The sequence below is a fragment of the Furipterus horrens genome, unplaced genomic scaffold (assembly GCF_987537825.1).
Source record: "Furipterus horrens unplaced genomic scaffold, mFurHor1.1.pri manual_scaffold_8, whole genome shotgun sequence".
Taxonomy (NCBI): domain Eukaryota; kingdom Metazoa; phylum Chordata; class Mammalia; order Chiroptera; family Furipteridae; genus Furipterus; species Furipterus horrens.
This window is the reverse complement of record NW_028327178.1, coordinates 93,464,674-93,484,177: the sequence shown is the minus strand read 5'-3', so window position 1 is coordinate 93,484,177 and position 19,504 is coordinate 93,464,674. Positions and strand designations below refer to the sequence as shown.

General features: G+C 49.4%; 1 protein-coding gene and 1 pseudogene across 4 annotated transcripts in view; one reads left to right on the top strand and one right to left on the bottom strand.

Moving 5' to 3' along the window:
* The window catches only part of DLGAP4 (DLG associated protein 4), a 137,568-nt gene that overhangs the window by 52,832 nt on the left and 65,232 nt on the right, over positions 1 to 19,504 (bottom strand). For 2 of the 4 annotated variants that reach the window (XM_090286351.1, XM_090286350.1), the window contains exon 6: positions 18,714 to 18,954. In XM_090286351.1, the coding sequence (XP_090142477.1) occupies positions 18,714 to 18,954 (241 nt within the window). Of the gene's footprint in view, positions 1 to 5,889; positions 5,960 to 7,113; positions 7,958 to 18,713; positions 18,955 to 19,504 lie in introns of those variants that run through there. The other 2 variants (XM_090286352.1, XM_090286353.1) reach the window with 2 other exon arrangements.
* LOC150003506 (40S small subunit processome assembly factor 1 pseudogene) lies at positions 9,198 to 9,971 on the top strand (annotated as a pseudogene).

Here is a 19,504-nt window from a genome sequence, read left to right as displayed (position 1 = left end):
TCCCACTCACAGGAAGTGAGGGGACTGGGCCAGAGCCCTTGGTAGACCTGATATCCTAGGATCTGCCTTTATTTCAACTCATTTAATATTAAAGTAGGCAGGGAGGGTCCCCAGCTCAGCACATGGCTACAGGGCTCCACACCTGTGCAGACTGTAATCAAATATTTTGAGGCTGAAGAAAATTCAGGCCAGGATCTTAGGCACAGCAGCCATTGGGCAACTTCCCCTGGGGGAGAAAGAGCAGGTGGCCTTTTGTTGAGATGCCCTTCTTAATAATTAAGCCATCATGGAGGACCTTTTTTGTCCTTTGTGAAGTTCAGTTTGAAGAGACCTGCTGCTTTGGCTTGCTTTACCATGATGCTCTAGGCTGAGTGCTCACAGGTTACAACAGTCTAGCTCTAAGCCACAGGCCCAAAGTCCAGGGGTATGCAGTGGGAGGAGCCAAGGGTGGAGAGCTCGGGAGTGCTGGGGTGGATCCTGGCTACACTTCAATGGTAGCTGGACTCTGGGAGGTCAGAAATAAAGTCTCTCAGACAGCTCTGCTTGCCACTGTATCCCTGGGCCAGCTCCCCACCTGGTACACAGCAGGCACTTAATAAATATCTGCTGAATAAATGAGCAGTTCAGTCAGTGAATCCCAGAGTGACCTTGGTTAAATCACTCTGGAAAATGAGGATGACAAGAATAATAATGATCTCCCAAGGCTGTATAAGGATCTGCTCAGATAAGGTGGATAAAAGTGCTCTGCAAATAAGCTAACCAAACATTAGGGATATATAACCAATGTTCTGAAAACAAAAGAAAAAGAATGAAGATATGGGAGAATGATCAAGTTTACGAGGAAGTGTTTGGCAAATAGTAAAACATTAATTGAAATGGACGGCACAGATTGCTCTATCCACTGTTACAATGTCTGAATGATATTTCTCAGACTGTGTCTGTTCCAAAGGAACACAAAAATCTCTCATGAAAAGCTTTGTCCAGATTTTGAGGTGAAAAACATAGGTGCAGTACCATCGTACCCTGCAAACAGCTGGGCTCAGAGTACTTGCCGAAGTAACTGGCATATGGACCCTGGGGGTGTTTACTGGAGGCAAGGGAAGAGTGGGGTGAGCCAAGCAGGGAGCCTATGCCTACTTTGTGGTTGCTCTGCCTCACTACCGAGGCTGAGGCCCTGCTCAGGGGCATATGGAGAACAACTGGCCAAGTCTTCCAGCTGCACAATGGACCAACCACTGCTGCCTCCCATGGTAGCCCCTTGGTACCTTAAGTACCAGTCCCCTTCTCTCTGCCCAATGGGTATCCCTGGCTGTAGCTTGGGAAATGGGAACTGGGCTCCATCGCCTGGCTCTTTTGTCCTGAGGGCTCTTTGGGACAAGTACTTTCCTGCCTCTGTGGGTGACTGATTCCACTGACTGGGCAAGGAAACACCCTCTCTGGTGAGGGTTAGCTGAGAATCCCAATCAATCCAGTCACAGACCAGCCCAACTATGGAGGTTGCTCTCAGCCTGGTGAGTAAAATTGCTGATGTGAAGGCCCTTCATTTCACTGACTCTCCCACCTTGAAGTAATTCTAAGCTGACACCCAGCCCCAACCCTCCATATCTTCAGAAAGCAGGGTTTGTGGGCTTTACGGGATATATTTGTGTGTCCCCAAGTCAAGGGACAAGAAGACTCAGATTCCTGGGACCCTAATAACAGTAGGAGCTGCTTTCCAAACAGCAGAGCTGAACTGTGGAAAGAGCCAGGTTTGCAGTCAGCCTTGGGTCTGAGCCACATTTTCCTTATCTGTGAAATGGACATGGGAAGTCCACCTGCCTCAGGCTTATAAGGATTTCGTGACAGTATCCTTGGAGGTCCTGGCACAGAGCCTGGCAGAGAGCAGGGGTACAAGCAATCTGCTTAGAATGTTATTTCCCGCCCCAAAATGGTAGCACCCAAAATCTTTTCTCCGGCCCATCAGGCCCCCAGCTGAGCTCTCCTTGGTGCACCACAACATCCTCTGCAATCCCAGCTGGCCCTTCCCATTCCCATGGGCTCCACCCGAACCTCGCCCTCTTATGTCACCTAGATGCCTGCAAAGCTTCACTCCAATTCCAGCCTGATTCATCTTCTTGAAAAAATCCTCCACTTGTACCAACCCCTGCTTTAAAACCTTCCATGGCACCCCAAAGCCTCTGGTTTCAGCTGATGCTCAACATCCTGGCCCCTCCCAGGTTTTTCATCCAGAGCCCTGATGCATCAGCAAAATTAGTCTACTCACTGTTTCCCTAAATATGTTTATCTTCAAGCCCCTGTACTTCTAACTCTGTGCAAACCATTCCCTGGAATGTCAGCCCCACCCTCTGTCTCTTTGAATCCAACCCCCTTCAAGAGAACTCGTTTCCTCTGGCTCACAGTCACTTCTTCCTTCTCAGACAATGCTTTTCCTCAGCAGACACTTAATTACAGACTGTCACACAACCTCTCATAACTGGAGCCTTGTCTCTCTTGTCAGACTGTAAGTTCCCAGAGCCAGAGGGCCTGTCTGTTCTTTCCCACCCCTGACAGCCTGGCCCAGGGCTGGGAGGGCAGGCCTCTGGTCAGAAAAGGCTTTCCAAACCCAGTTCAGCTCCAGGCTGAGCTGAGTCTAGCTCTGACCACATGGAATCACTGCTCTTGCTCTCGTCCCATGAGGAAGCTGATCACTGGACAAACCAGACCTCAATGCTCCAGTTTTCCACGGGACCAGTGATTTACAGAAATGGGGGAAGACCTGCGTGGGGAGACAGGGTCATGGCTCTTGCCTGGTCCTGGCATGGTCTTGCCCTGGTATCTTAGGCATGTCTTTGTCTGCCATTTCCCTGCTTCCTTATTGTGAACGAGAAACAATAATCTTTTAGCTCTAGAATACGAACTTTTTTATCCTTACCTGAGAACATTTTTTTTCACTGCTTTAGAGAGCGACAGAGATCAAACCCACAACCTGGGTAAGTGCCCTGACTGGGAATCAAACCCACAACCCTTTGGTACATGGGATCATGCTCCAACCAACTGAGCCACACTGGCCAGAGTTAGAATACAGATTTTATTTGTCTCTATAAGGTAGCCTTGCTTCCCAGGAACAGGTGAGTGAGGAACCAGCTGATTCTAACACCGGCTGAGGGTAAAAAGGCAGCGCACCCAGGACTGGGAAAACTGGAACCTGAGAGGCACTTACACTACACACCTCGTCAGCCTCATTAAACTCATGCGACAACTGGAGTGCACTCCAGCCCAGGTGTTCAACTCCACAGACTTCATCCTGGCCAGGTTTGACATCATCTGCTGCCAGGGTTAAGGAGGAACAGTAACTTCCTTCTGGAAACAACCAATCCTGCCCAAAACAAAGACGATAACGAGGTGCCAGTTGCCTCACCTGTTAGGTGGGGATACTGGTACTCGTATGATAGGACTGCTGCAATAATGCAGTGAGATAAGGCCATAAACTGCTTAGCGCAGTCCCTGACACCCAGTGAACAGCGGTATACTCAAGAGGTTCCTGTTTCTTGAGAAGCTTTTACTACAGAGTTCTCATCCTCACAGCAACCTGTGAGGTAGGCATTTCCATCCCAATGTGAGAGGAAAGAAAACTGAGGCACAGAAAATGGATCAACCCAAGGTCACACAACAGGGACAAGTCAAGCTGTGATACAAATACAGGCAACGCTCCCTCCAGCTTTTCCCAAACTGTGGCCCATGGGCTCTCGGCATCAGACTTTTCTAGAAGGCTGGTTTAGAAACCTGATTCCTGCTCCCAGGCCTGCCAAACGAGGATCTTCAGGAATGGAGCTCAGGAACCTGAACGTTATAAAGATGAGAAATCTAAATTTTATACATGAGGAAACTGAGGCACAGAAAGGGAAGGTAACCTGCCAAGGTCACACCTGCAGCAAGTATGGGCCTGGGACTGAACTCACAGTCCAACTCCAGAGGCAGCAGAGCTTCTAAGAGGAGCTGGCATTTGACAACGTGGGCCTCACAGGGGAGAGCACCACAAAGGGGGGGAGGGCACAACACAAATAAAGGCCTGGAGCAGGAAAGGCCAAGCCAATAACTGCTCCGTGTGGCTTGTGCTTCCAGACCCCTGGGGAGTAAAGAAAAACACATGGAGCCACCACTGTAGCCTTCCTGTAGGAGCCCAGGGAGACATTCCTGAGCCCATCTGAGCTCTGGGAGGAAAGCCCGTCCTGAGTGGTGTCCACAACCAGTGAGTCTCACTCAGTGGCCCTCGGGGTGTGTCTGGCAGCTGCTCAAGATGAGAAAGCCAGTGAAGGGGGTGACTCATTCCCACCCAGCCTCCAGTTAGTCCCATTTAAATCTGAGATGAGCTCAGAGGCTGGGGAAATGTCAAGCAAACCCTTCTTGCAGAACTGATGCCAGACCCAGAGGAGGTGGCCTGAGGGGTAGACTATCAGGCAGAAGCAATCAATCTGGAGCAAAGCTGTGGGCTGTGGGGGAAGAAAAGTCAAGAGCCTTCAAGCCTGTCCCAGCGAACCCATGCTGCTGGGCCCCGAGCCAGTCCCTGTTCCTCTCTGGGCCCCCTATTCTTCATTCACCTGTGAAACTGAGAACTCCTCTAGCTTCTGACTTCCTCCTAGGACTGTGGTGAGGGACAATGGTCAGGAAAGAGCCTGGCAGATTGCATAACGCCTCACACAGAAAGTGAGAAATTCGAGGATGACCCCTATTATTTATCGGAACAGCCAGAAGGTGCTTTCCTTGTTACCAGAACCTCAGCAACAGGGGTTTGGGGGAGAGCCTGGGCACCTGTCTTGTTTCCTCAAAAAGGAAAGTGATTTCATATATTATGGGGAGGTGAAAGTTCATATTTATTATATACCTACTATGTCCTAGGTGGCTTTTTCTTTTTTACATATAATCCCACTTAATCCCCACATAATCCTACAGTGAAAATAAGATTATTTTGAGTTCAGATGAGGAAACTAAAGCTCAAAGAAAGTAACTTGACCAAGATTACATAGGCGGTGAGTGACTGATTAAAACCAGGTGTTTGTGGCTCTAAAATCCACACTATTTCTACTCTCTGGAAAATTGTGTATAAGCATATCTCATTTTATTGCACTTCACAGACGTTGTGTTTTTTACAAATTGAAGGCCAGACCCTCCGAGACCAGCAGAAAGACTGCAATATCTCTGAGGAATGCCTGTTTAAGAGGCAGAACATGCCTAGCCCAGCTCAAATACTGCCTTCTCCTGCCTGGACTTTTTCATCCCTTTGCCCAGCCAGAACCTCTCCTACAAAATCCCACAGCTCATCATCAGCACGTACCTGGCACCATTCAGCCCATTCTCCCTCTTATTCTGTGATCAAACACACTTTTAACAGGTAAATGAGATGTAGGTACAAACAGGTGAATTACTTTAGAATCCTCAAATGTCAGAGCTGGAAGCACCTAAGAGACCACGCACAACTCCCTCACTTTTCAGAAGGAAAAATACAGCGAGGAGGATGAGCCAGGAATAGAACTCTGGCATTGTGCCTCACGGAATTTCTTTATGGATTCCATGAGTTCAGAACCAGTCTTAGGACAAGGAAAGTGGCCTCCCTGACACTGGGTGAGATGTGGGGACTAGAATCCCAACCCCTCACTTCTAAGCCAGGAACCGACCCCCTTCTCTTCCACACTGCAAGTAATCTGTGTAGTGTACTGAGCACAGGCCCACAGTAAAAGTCAACGGGTATTAGAAATTGTCATTATACACCAGCGGGCAGGTGACACCAGCCTGACAGTGACCTCCTCAGAGGCAATGCCATGGAACAGTACCCGGGAGTCCTGGCTTAACCATCTGTGGGTCCCTGGTTTCCCCAGGCCTCATCTATAAGTGGGCTACAATAGCTGATCTCACCTTGTCCTCCGAAGTTCTGGGACATCCCAAGCTCCTTGACAGCAGACCCCAGCTGTCTGGAGCCTTTCTCAGCTGGGGACTTTGTTTCACCACACTACAGGGAAGCAGGAAAAGCAGCTAGGGCTTACAACTACAAAGTAACTATTCCCAAATGCTGCTGCTCCAAGTAGGAACAATGGGATGGAACATGGAAAATTCAACCTTCTCCCAGCACAGACATCCAGCTGGTCACACCTGTTTATCTGACAAAGAGCAACCAGGAATCAGGGCATAAATAAGGGATGGTCTACTTCCTGCCCTATCATAGGAGCAGGAGTATCCCTAAATAATCAGGTGGTAATGGAACGGAGGGTATAGAGCTCTGGACGGGGATTCCTGGGCCCTGATCCCTGCCCCAGCCACACATGAACTACTGCGTACCCCGGGCAAGCTGCTTTCCCTCTGTGGGGCTCAGTTTAAAGACAGGGTGGCAGTTCACAAAGTATGTCTACAGATGTTTCATTTGATCACCAAGACAACCTTGTGAGGCCGGCACAGTTATCCTCTTTAAGCAGATGGGAAAACTGAGGCTTGGGAAGGCTGAGGGTCTCACTCAAGGTCACATAGCTTGAAGCTGGCAGAACCAAGGCCCCAGAGGTCTTTGACCACCAAACTCAATACTCAAGAGTGGTCAGGCAAAGAACAACTCCTTTCTTCCCTCATCTGCATTTAAGAGTCTCAGCCGGACCAAGGCAGCACAGACCCTTGTCACCTGGCCAGTCTGGTGGCCTGCAAAATTCTGGCACCAAACCCCACGGCCCAGCTGCCTAAGAGGCCGCACCCCCCTGTAAAATTTCATTACTCAAGTTGGCAAGAACGTAGCCCCCACCCCCAGCTGGGTCTAAATAAGCGCCCAAGTGATATCACATCCTGCCAGTTCCAAAATAGTCCAGGTCTGCCCACAAGCGATCACAAAGTGCCAGGCCATGCAGGGCCAAGTGGGCAGGGACACCCAGCCCGTAACACCCTTCACACAGTCAAGCAACTAAAGCAGAAGCCTCAGAGCAGGAAGGCCACCCACTCCCAGCTCCACCAGGCAGCCCGGCCCCTCCCTCCTTGCCCCCTTTGTTGGGAGGCTCATCCTGCCCCGGTGCCAGCCCTTGCCCCAGCGCCAACCCCATGGAGCCTCAGCCGCGGCCAGCCTGCAGGCAGACTCCGGCCCGACCCAGACACCCCACCACTCACATTGCTTCAAGAGCTCCAGACACAAAGCCATGAGGGCCGGGTGGGGGTCAGAGACCCAGAGACCGGCAAAGACAGAAAAGGGGAGAGGGAGAGACAGAGGAGAAGCGCGAAGGGGAGACAGGGGACTGGGGCAGAGAAAGCAAGGGGGCCAAGAGCCCTGGGCAAAAGAGCAGGTTCAAAAGGGGGCCTTCAGCACAAGAGACACTGAGTGGTGAGACCAATGAGACAGATGTGGGGGCAGAGAGGCAGGGAGAGCAAAGCAGGGATCCCCACCCACAGAAATGGGGGGGGGGGCAGAAGCCTGAAAGAGACAAGCAGAGACAGCGATAGAGGACAAACCAAAGGAAAGCAGGGAGGGGCTCTGAAGTCGGGGAGCTGGGAAGCTTTGTGGGGGTTCCAAGGAAAGAGACCCCAAGGGATCTCGGAGATCCCAGCGTATAGGGGAGACACCAAAAGAGGAAAAATCCTGAGGGAATGAGAGCTAAGAAGAGGCAAGACCCCAGGGATCTGGGGGTGCAGATGGAAGGGAGGGCCCCCAAAGGATGTGTGGGAAGCTCAAAGGGGAGTCCTGGGGTGTGGAGGGTGTTCTGAAAGACCCCCAAAGATGTGGGGGCGCTCCGAAAAGGAGGCTCTGAGGGATGAGAGAGCGCCTTGAGGGGACCCGAGGTGGGGAGCAAGGGAGGGGCTGCGAGGCAGCGCGAGGGCAGAGACAAAGAGACAGCGAGCCGGGGAGAGACAAAGCGGGAGGAGAGGGGAGACGGGCTGAGGGTTAGCGGCTGGACAGGAAGACAGAAGCGCGAGCGGGCGGGTGGACTGACGGACGGACGGACAGACGGGGTAGAGGGCGGGGGCAGGGCCGGGCGGGGGCGGCGCCCGTCTCCTCGCGGGGCCGCGGCTGCTCCGGGCGGCTCTGGGCGGGCCCCGGGCGTCCGGGCTGAGGAGGCGGCGGCGACGACGTGGACCGGACAGATGGACGGAGTGACGGACCGGCTGGCGGCAGCGGCGACCAGCAGCGGGCACTCACCCTCCTCCCTCACGCGGCCCGGCCCGAGGCTCCGGTTTTGTACGCCCGAGAGGCGGGGCCTCTGGGTTAAAGCCCCACGTCGGCCCCGCCTTGCCCCGCCCTCCGCGTCAGCCGCGTGCGTCGATCGTCGATCGGGACTCTTGGGGAGTACGGGGGCGCGCAGAGTCTGTTCGGCATTTGGGCCCTCGCGCGCGCGCACTCGGCTGGGCTGGTGCGCAAGCGCGCGGGGCGCTCAACCCAGCCCGAGTGGACGGGCCGTGAGAGGGAGCGCGCGCTCACGTCGGCACGCGCTTGCCAGCACACGGGGCGGACTCCGCCCCTCAAGCCGCTCAGCGTAACCGGTTCCAGCTGGAACCGGACGCATGCTCCGTGCGGGAGGCGGATCCGGAGAGCTCTCACCCGTTTACCGCTGGGACCGCTTGCTGCTAGTGTGGGAAACTGAGGCTTAGGGCAAGCATCCTGAGGTGGTCCTTTTACCCCTGTAGGGTCAAATTAGACCTCAAGTACTACCGACTCTATTTTCTGTTTATAGTTGTACCCGCCGCTCCATCCTCACTTTGCTGTTCTCCTGGTTCAGCCTCTGGAGGACTTGTGTGACCTTGGCTGCCCGTTCAACCCCCCCCCCCCCAAGCCTTCATTTCCTCTTTGACGTAATAAAACGTGCACACCCACAGTGCTCTGGAGGGCAAGTGCACTAGGTGCTGCTTAAATTCATAAATGACTGTCTTCTAGCCCCACGGCCCTCCCAGTTCCCCGCGTCCCCCCTACAATTCTCCCTTTCTCAAAGTCCAGAGTCATTTCCCTGTGGGTATAGTTCCTCCAGGCCACACTTAAAGTAGGTCTGTCATTCACAGGCCCAGCTCCTGCTTCCCAGCCTGCCTTGCTGGGTGCTCTAGGCAAGTCCCTTCCCTTTTCTGTGCATCTCTTTTCCAATGGTAAGTGGAAAAAAGAAGGCACAGCGCCAGCATCCCGGCCAGCTCCGGGGTTGTCCCGTGGAGTCAGACCCCACAATGCCGCAGGAACAGGAGCTGGGGGGTCCTCTTCCCCTCCCTCTCCTCACATGCTTCTGGACGCTGTGCTCCAAAATCTCCACAACTTTGGAGAGGCAGAAGATGAAGCAGAACAGAAAAGGATCAGAGAGAAAAAGGAAAATAAGATGAGAGATGTGGGGACTCCAGTGCCTAAGGGGTAGAACCAGCTCCCCCACCTGGTTCTTTTGTAAGAGGCCAGAGGAAGAGCGCATTGAGCTTTTCCTGGGAGCTCAGGGACACCGGAGGACACCCTATTGGTGTCCCTTGCAGGACCAAAAGTCCCTCCTGCGCAACAGCGCCCTGTCCCTTGAAAAACAACAGGGAGCAAGTAGCAGTAGTGGAATTGCATAGCAGAAATGAGAAAAGAAGCCGGAACAAGATGAGAACACAAAGACCAAAACTAGTACCCTTGAGAAAGATGTGGATATACAAGAATTTAACTTAGAAAATACACAGCTGGAGGTGCACCAGTTTGGGATCACCGGTTATGGAAAAGGAAAGGAAAGAGCCCTGGAACAGGAATGAGCTGTTATTCCTGCTGGATGCTCAGCCTCCCCAAAAGAGTAATGTGAATTACAAGGTTTTGCAGGAGCAGACCACAGGGAAAAAAAGCAGCAAAGGAAAAGAGAATGGCCCAGGACATAGATATTTTCAAGAAAAAGAAGAGGAAAGGGCAGGAAGACAGGGAATCCAATATTTTGTCAAGTGGACATATTGGGCAGGTTGGAAAATTAAAAAATGGGACATTGAGTCTCACCCAAGTTGATAACAAGAAAAGAAATTCTTCCTGAGTGGCTAAATGAAGTGCTTTATGAAATAAAGGGAGGAATGGGAAAGTGCCATTGTACTGAAACTGGACCCGTAGAAAACTTCCAGACTATTCCTTACTTCGTATTTCATAGACTGTATTTTTACTTTAGGAAAAAAAAAATCAAATAGAAATGAGAAAATTTCTGGTTGCTGAAGTGTCTGTTTGATAGTGATAACCGTGCTGGGCCAAATGCAGTGTGAATATAAAGCAAACCTATTGAATGTTTTAATATTCTCTAGAAGGCTCACTCAAGTTTCACTTTCACTGGTGTTTTGTGCATTTGTTCATAAGATTTTTCATAAACATACTGATTTGTAAGTGCTAATAATTAGCTTATATTGCCATTTAATTTTCTAAAAATGGTTTAATGTTATATCATGAAAGAACTAAGAAGCGATAATGTCAGCTATTTTGTGGGAAAAGTGGTTTCAATTTTCAGCCCCAAGTGTATAAAATCTACTTCATAAGAAATTATGTAAATAAAATACAACTTTTGTGACATAAATAACAAATAAAAGGGAGAAAAGAATCATACTGAAGATGGTACAGTGTCTTGGACACCAATGTCCCGATTTTTACTTAAAGGCATATTGACAACAAAAACAACTGAGGGTTATTGGGCCAGGCACAGACCTAAGACTTTGAAAATATTAGCTTACTTCGTCCTTTGCTGCATGTGTACTATTCACTTAGTGTTTATCTTTAAGATGATTTACTTAGAAAAATTGAGGGAGCCCCAGCCACACCCACCCTTGCCTCTTCCAACACACCAGTTACCTTCCTACTTCAGGGCCTTTGTACCACACCTGGTGTACTTCTCCAGCACAACTGGTTCCCTCACTTTCTCCAAATCTTTGCTCAAATATATTTCTCAATGAGTTCTACCCAGCTACCCCATTTATGCTTTAATACCCCTCTCCTCACACTGATAGCACTCCCAGGGCCCCTTGCCCTGTGCCACTTTCCAATAAACCATATACTTATTTCTGTTATTCATGCTTATTGTTTTGTCTGCCTCCCCTCACACCCCATGTACTGTCCATGAAGGCAAGGGTTTTTGTTTTGTTTACTGACGTGTCAGGTGCCAAGAGTACAACCTGGCCCATTGCAGGTGATCAATAAACATCTAGTCAATGAAAGCGCTGTCTGATTGCAAGGCTCATGTCCTTACCCATCACGCCACAGGGGCTCCAATGTTACATTTAAGCACTTTAGTCTCTCCACCTTTGGGGTAATTTCTCTATCCCTGAGAGTATAAGGAATGCCTCTGTCTGGTTCAAGAATCTCAATCCTGGGGTTCCTGGCCTGCCGGCAAGTCCTTAAACCCAATCACTATTTCTGCCAGAAGATCCAATGGGTCTGCCTAAAAATGAGATTTAGAAGAGTGATGATCCATGCACTGAGCATGCAGTAGGCACTCAATTAACCAGGACCATATTGTGTCCAAGGCCTGGTGGAGCCCAGGCAGGAAGCTGCCTTCTGCCCAGTGCCCTCTATGCAGAGTGCCTACTTCAGCAACAGGAGATTCTGGCTCATCAAGTACTCTGGGAAGGCCTCCTGCATCCTCCCATTACTCAGATACTGTGGCCCTTACCCAGGCCTCACTATGCCTTGCCTGGACCAGCCTCTAGTCCACCAGCTCATACTACCAGATAATTCTCCCTGAAATGCTGTGATCACACTGCACCTCTTTACCAGGACCTTGGGTGGCTAACAGATAGGATAATGGCAAACTCAAGTCAGACAGAGCCAAGTGGAAAACAGCCACTTGACTTACTAACAGGGTGACCTTGACTTGACACTTACCTTTGCTAGGCTGCAGTTTCTTTGTAAAATATCTGTAAACGTGTATATGCATGTGTGTGTGCACGTGCACGAGAGGTTAACTGGGTTAAACCAGGAATGTCAAATATGTGCAACTATCCTGACCACAGCAGACATCACTAATCGATGGTGGCACGCTTCTCTGCTTAACTAAATCTTAGTCCTGACCTCCAGGGATGAGAGATGACACATAAATTGAAGAATATTTGTATCTCTGGGCATGATGGTCTTTGAGGTTCCTCTCAGCCCTGACACTCTGGCTGCTGGACTTCCAGCCTGACAGGAGTCTGTGGTGTAATAACCAGAGATTGTGGAGGTCTGGAAGACAAGGCTAGCCGGAGGGTTGACTGCTTACTGGAATTTTGTCAGCCTCCATTTTTGTGTCTATGGAGGGGGAGTGAATCAGAGAAGAAACTAGGAGAGTTCTGGGGGAGGGGAAAGGGGACAAAGAAGGGAGGACAGAGCATTCTGTGACTTGGATAAAAAGTATCCAAGGATCCCAAACCCAAGCCTCACAACATAGATGGAGAATTTGAGGCAGAGGGAAGGGCTGGGATCTGCCCAGAATGACACAGCAAAGTTAAAACTAGAATTCACAGCCCCTGAGTCAGGATGTTCCCCAGGGCAGGAACACCCCGCTTAGTCTAGAGCAGTGGTTCTCAACCTTCCTAATGCCACAACACTTTAATACAGTTCCTCATGTTGTGGTGACCCCCAACCATAACTAAAGCATAGTGATTAATCACAAAAACAATATGTAATTATATATGTGTTTTCCAATGGTCTTAGGCGACCCCTGTGAAAGGGTTGTTCAACCCCCAAAGGGGTCACGACCCACAGGTTGAGAACCGCTGGCCTAGAGCCTCAAATACTGCCAGGGAGTGACCCCAACATGTGTACCTCGGTGTGTGTACGCACGTGTACACATGTGCAAGGGCAGAGAATCCAGATGGCAGGAGCATGGGGTGTGACCCAGTAGCCTACCACCACCACAGATGGGGTGAGATATCAAGCCTCCCTTGTGAGAAACAAAGGAAGCCTGGGGAGAGAGGGGGCCAGAAACCAAGAAAAGAATAGAGTATGCAGGGGGATACAGACAGAAGGCTGAGAAGGTGGGGAGAGAGAGGGAACGGAGTGGGAGGGGAGGGGAAGCTAGAAGGGATGGGAGAAATGGGAGGAAGGAGAGGAGAATGAGCACTAATGAGAGATGGGTAGAGGAAGGGGAGAGAGAGAGTGGGAGGGAGGGTTTTCTCTGTTCCTTCTTCTTGTTTCTTGGAGACAGAGAGAGAGGAGGCAGGATAAGGCAGACTGAGGGGTGATGGCAGTCCTGTGACCTCTCCCAGGTAGGTGCGCTCGCTGGGGAGGGGCATGTATATACAGCCAAGCTGCTGCTTCCCCACTATCCCAGCTGGAGCTGACCCAGCCTGCCAGTCACCTGCCAGAGCTATTTCTGGAATGTAGAATCTGGGTTAGTAAAGGGGGGAGGGGGGACAGAGGTAGTGGCATTGGCAACTGGGAAGCTGGCTAGCTCTGAGTGGGTGACTGGGTGGTCACTCCACACCCTGCCCATGGCCACTCCCAAGGGGCCCACCTCTCCCAGGCCCTCACTGTTCTCAATAACCGCCCCCCACATCTATCTGCCTCCCTGCATATGTGCCCACGTGAGAGTGACAAAGAGGTTTCATGGCCTTCAGCAACTCCAGGCTCAGAACAGCCCTTGTGGGGGTGGGGTGGGGGAGGGGTGGAGGAGGGGGTTGTTGGTGGGTGGGCCCCCCAGACTGTTCACTCCTTGGAGACAGATGCTAAGGAAAGGAGGCAACCTCCCGAAGGGAGACAGTGGCTGAAAGAGGATGTGCCTGTGTGCCTGTGTGTTTCTCTATGAAGAGAGGTAATTATGGGCAGGACTGCCACTCTGGTTCTGCAATTTTTACACTGATTAAGGATGCCACATATAAAGGGGTGTGCCATTCACAACAAAGACATAATTGAATTATACTTATTATGACAAATTTCTGGCAGGTGGCAGTAAAGGATCTTATTCTAATAGAAAATTGTACATTATGACAATTTTTCAAGAGATGGAAATTATGTGTCTGGTGGGGGGCACCCATTCCTAACCCAGCACAAAGGTACTGTATGGACCAACTGCAGCTCTGGGCACAGATCTGAAAATCTGGTGGCTTTGATTTTCCCCAGGAAATAAATGAGTTTTATGTGCACAAGGGATCAGAGGGTGGAAGAGAGAGAAGCAAGGATTTATTGGTCACTATGAAGACTTAGAGGGAGGGCTGACCAGGGAAACGTGGGGAGTAAAATTATTTGGTGGCTCCAATCCACGAGAGGCAGGATGTCCTCATAGGCGTGGAGGTGGCATGAGCCTTGGAGACACACATGTATGTGTGTGTGTGTATGTATGTAGAGAATATATGTACATATGAGGATATAAGTGTGCATGTGTTTTAATGTATGTTTGCACATCATATATAGGTCGAAGGTTGCAAAAACTTTATATATGTCTGTAAGTAGGTGCCTATGTACACACATGTCTGGGCAGGCGATACCTCCTTGAGTGTTTTGGTTTGAGCTAAAGCCCTAATTGAGAATAATTGAAGCTCTACATCCCTACATTTAGAGCCAGATGCTGAATCATCCATGTGGGCTGTGCTGGGTGATGGGGTAGGCTGTGATTGATTGAAATTTTGGCCTCAATTCCCAATCTTTCCCTGAATTCATGCTGTTTGCTATATAACTGCAGCCTCTCCCACAAAAGGTGGAATATATTTCCCTGGACCTTGGCCTTCGACTCACGTGAGTTACTTTAACCAACCAAATATAAACAGATGTGACAGGGACTTGAAATGTGCTTGCAAAGTGGCGTTTGTCCTTTTAAACTTCCACCACCACCATGAGAAGAGCATGCCCTGGCTAGGGTAGTAATTCCAGGGAGAGGATGTAGGACATGCAGGACAGAACCAGACAACTTGAACACTCATGAATGAGAACAAATGTGTATTATTGTGTGTGACTGAAATTGTGTGCTTGTTTGTTACACAGTATTATTGTGATAATAGCTGACAGATACAGAAATTGGTATCAAGAGTGGGGTGTGTTAGCAACAAAACTATGTACCACTGACTCTGGGACCAAGTGGTGAGCAGTAGGTAAAATGTTACAGTAGGCTTGAAAAAATGTGACCCATATTATGTTGAGATGAAATGCTTGGTAAAACTGTCAATCTACAGTAATTTAAAAAGAGTACATGACTTGGGACAGACACTATCCAGGCAAAATGTTGAAAGCAAAAGCTGGCTCTTTTGGGCTGTATTTGGTAGGGACTTATAAGAAAGAAAATTAATAAAAGCAAGGGCCCCAGCCAGATAGCTCAGTTGGTTAGAGCATCATCGTCCCAATATGCCAACGCTGCGGGTTCGATCTCCTGTCAGGGCACATACAAGAATCAACGAATGAGTGCATAAGTGGGTGGGGAAGCAGATTGATGTTTTTCTCTCTACCTTCCTCTCTCTCTAAAAATCAATTAAAAAAAAAAAAGAAAGAAATAAGGAGTGTTACAGGATAGAGTGTGTTTAGAGGGTATATAGAGGACCCAGAACTTGTTGAGTTGGAAAATAAATCTATCAACTCCAGTTTCTCCTGCTACTAAATCATTCTCAAATTAAGGTACAGATGAGACGAAGAACAAAGATCAAATCAAGGTCATGGCCAGTTAAGATATAGTATATGGACAGATCAAATCAAGGGTATGGTTATAACATCTTTTATTAATACTATGAAATAATAAGGTACTATCTAGTAGATGCTCTCAGCTGCTCAAAAGGGCTTCCAGAAAGCTTAGAGGGCTTGGCCCCATAGAAGCCTGATATACTGAAAGAAGTCATAATTGAATCTCTAGAGACTGGCCTGACTCAAAAATAACTGTGGGTGTGGTTTTGGCACATGGACTTAAGTGGATTCAAATACATGGAAAACCCATAAAGTGTTTGAGGTAGGTGCATGGCCAAAACTATGATCAGTTTAGGCAGAAGAGATTGAGACCATTCAAGATATAAAAAGACATCTGGGTCCCTAACTCTCTTCAGGGAGAAAGCAGACTAAGAAAGTTGTTTAATTGCCCAAAGGGCATATTCTTTAATGCTCCCTTCAGATGGGGCCAAAAGGCGAATAGAAAAGGAAGGACTTTCAGAGAGCAGAGCTTCAGAAAACAATGGAGTAGGAAGTCAACCCCAGGTGGTACAGCTTGGGCCTAATCAAGGGAAATTTCCTATCTTAGAGTATTCATCCAACATTTTCCCAGAAGGACTTCAGAATTGCCCTGAATCAGTAAGTCTCTGAATTCCTTCTCCTTTCTGAACAGGAGTGTGAATTGCAATTATCCCCTCCCTATTTCAGCAATGTATGCTGGATGTGTGGGGAGCTGGGAGTGGGAGGTGAATAACTTTCTTTTTAGATTTTAGGTCACTCAATCAAGAGGAGTCACATCTAGACCTGGCATAGATTCATGAGATCTTAATGTTATGATTGGATGAGACTTTGGGAGGTCTTAAGGATAAGCATATTTTCTAAATCAATATGGCCAGGAGAGTGGTCTGTAGTGGATTGAATTATTGACCCCGATTCTTCACTCCTCCCTGTATCTAAACCCTTTGCCATATAAATACAATTTCTGATGCAAAGGTGGGAGTGTATCCCTCCATCCTTTTTCTTTGAGCTCAGTCATATGACTCACTTTAGCCAATAGAATTTTAGCAGAGATTATGCAAGCAGGGGCCTTGAAATGTGCTTGTGTGGTTAGGCTTCTTCTCTGGTGCTTCTGTCACCACCATGAGAACATGCCCTGGCTAGGCCACTGATCCCAGGAGGACCGTTTGGCCCCAGAAGCAGAGCTGTCCCAGCTGTTTCACAAAGTTGGGAGCAAGAAATAAATGTTAACTGTTGTATTACACTGATTTCGTGATTGTTATGCAGCACTACTCTAACAATAGCTAACCAATACAGGAACCCAAACAGTTCTGAGATTTGTAGCCCATCACCCATCCTCAGTTCATTCATGAGTGATTGGGGTTGGGGGAGATTAGTGAATGAGGGCTTATTTGAAGAAAATTGCTGGGGTGCTATATAAGTCCCCCAGGCCCACTTCATACTTAGAGAACTCATGGGCCTGATGATGTGGGAAATCTAATCCTTTACCCGAGGCTCCTATGGGACTGTAGAGATTGCTTGGGAGAGCGTGGCAGGTATCCCCTGGATTTAGAGGCCATAGAACCTGGGTCTCAATACCTGCTTGGAGACCTCTGAAATGGAGAGGCTGGCAGCACTACCTGTGTATGGTAGCAGGTCTAGAAGGAAGGCTGTAGTGGATCAACCCATACTTTCTGAGTGCTGCAAAGCAAAGGCCTCATTTCACATGGATTATGTGGGAGCCAAGGAGGAAAGTAGGCCTGGAGTTGTCTTCAGAGAATTCTGCCATGAATGGCTGCCTGGCAGGGCCAGGTCCCCTAGCAAAACAAAGGCTGAATAGGGAGGAGGGGACCACAGGATGGAGGAGCTGAGGGGGAATGAGGAAGATTGCCCACGCCAGGAAAGGAGGCACTATGTGAGGCCTGTAGGCCAGGAGAAGCTCCAGAAGCACCACCTAGGAGAGAGAGCCGGCACGTGGCATCTGTCATACAGAAAGTCCTGATGCCAGACAACATCTGCACTAGCTTACCTCCCCCTCCCACCTGGAGGGACCAGAAACAGCCACTGGCGAACAAGGAACAGAGAAGACACTGGCCACCATGTTGCGTGAGATGTTGAGGTAGACGAGAGTGAAGTTTGAAATGAGACCAGACTGGACTCTTAATACCTGAAAATGAGACTGCTCCTTAAGGTCTAAAAAGAACTAGAAAAGCTCAAAGATCTGCCTGTATATCATTCAGGCAATAATGAAACAAAGTGGTTTCTTGCTTTGCCCTCCTGCAAAGACCAGTTCATTCAGTGAATAAGCTGCTTTCCTGTGTATACACTATCCACAGGATTCAGGTTCATTTACAAACATCAAGCACCAATTGAGTACTTGAAACAGCTGTCTCTCTTTCGACAACACTCCAACCCTAATTGCCTTCAATTGTTAGGAAGCTCAGAGTCAAGTCTGAAACCAATGATAACAGCTACCACTTGTCAGCTCCTACTGTGTGCAAGGCCCTGATAAGCACTAATAAACACTTCCTATGCTAAGTCTTAGTTTCATCTCTCCAAGAGCCCTCTGGGGTCTGACTTATGCCCCAATTCACTTATAGTTAGGAAACTGAGGCTCAAGGAGGAGAACCAGCTAGCCAGAGTATGCTCAAAGCGCTCTCTCTCTACGAAACCAGATATTGGGCTTTGATTTTCCTTGGTCTTGATTTTTTTGATCTTCATGGCTTGCTCTGTGACACAGGGTCCACTTTTTCCTCTGATTTTGCGTGGGTTATCTTCAGAGAATTTAGAACAAGTATCGGGAAGGGTAGTTTGTCCCTGATTCTGAATATGATAGAAACCTGCAAACTCAATCCTTTGAGAAGGTTCAATGCAGATTCCATCCTCTCCTGGAAGGCTCTGCCTTCCCTTCAGGGTCCTGCCCTGCGGGCACGTTTGCCTCGAAGTGAGCCCGGCCCACCAGTAGGTGGCTGCTCTGAGCCACGGTCTGGACAGCCAGGGGCAACCAAGCACTATCGCACACGCTGGAGCCTTCACCAACCCCCTCACCCCGGCCCCCAGTGGTGGCATCCGCCTCTGTGACCCCCATTTGAGCACATTTCGCCAGTTTGTATAAATTTCAGTCTAAGGCCTCCCTAGAATTTCCCACTGGCTGATCACCTCAGCCCCCCACGATAAAACAAAACAAAACCCCTCCCCTCAACGCGGTACTCACTCGGAAGCGTGCGACTGTTGCTGAGGCTACTGGTGCTGGGCGGTGGGGAGAGGGACTGCAGGGAGACACTGTCCTCTTCCTGCGAGCAGCCCGCCTGGATGGCGCGCAGGTAGCTGTGGCTGCGGGAGCGGAAGTAGCTCGGCAGCGGCAGGTCCAGCGCCTCCGCCGCTGTCGACTCCGCTTCGCTGCAGGCCGACTCGCAGGCCGCCTCGTACTGGTCGCTCAGATCTGCCTCCCGTACCTGTCCAGGCAAAGGCAGGCGTCAGGGGCCAGCTCTGCGCATCCTAGAGGGACGGGGATCTTTGTGGCCGGCTCAGCTGTAGGACTAAGTTTGTGGGTCCTCAACTAAATCCACCTCCCCTTCGGTCTCACTCAGAACCGGCGAGCAGATGGAGTCCTTGGAGGTGCACAGCCCCTCTCACCTCTCTGGGTCTCACTGTTCCCACCTCTACAATGGAGGAGAAACTATTAAGGATAGTTTCTAGGATATTAGCTAGATTATATCTGGGTGTCCACACCCATGGACTGATGGAGTTTGAGGGCACATCTGAATTTAGCGGGGAAGAAGGCTATAATCAATTAGTAATGTCTGCCCAGAATGTTGGAATGGGGGCTGCCAATAGCTATGCTAGATATTTACTATCTTACAATGTATGGATATTTACCATCTATAAAATGGGGGCTAGTGATAGATCGAATTTTATAGGATTATTGTCAAGATTAAATGAGATAATTCATACCATGTGCAGTGACAGGAAGCCCATTACCAGGGGCACCCAGCGAGTAAGTGG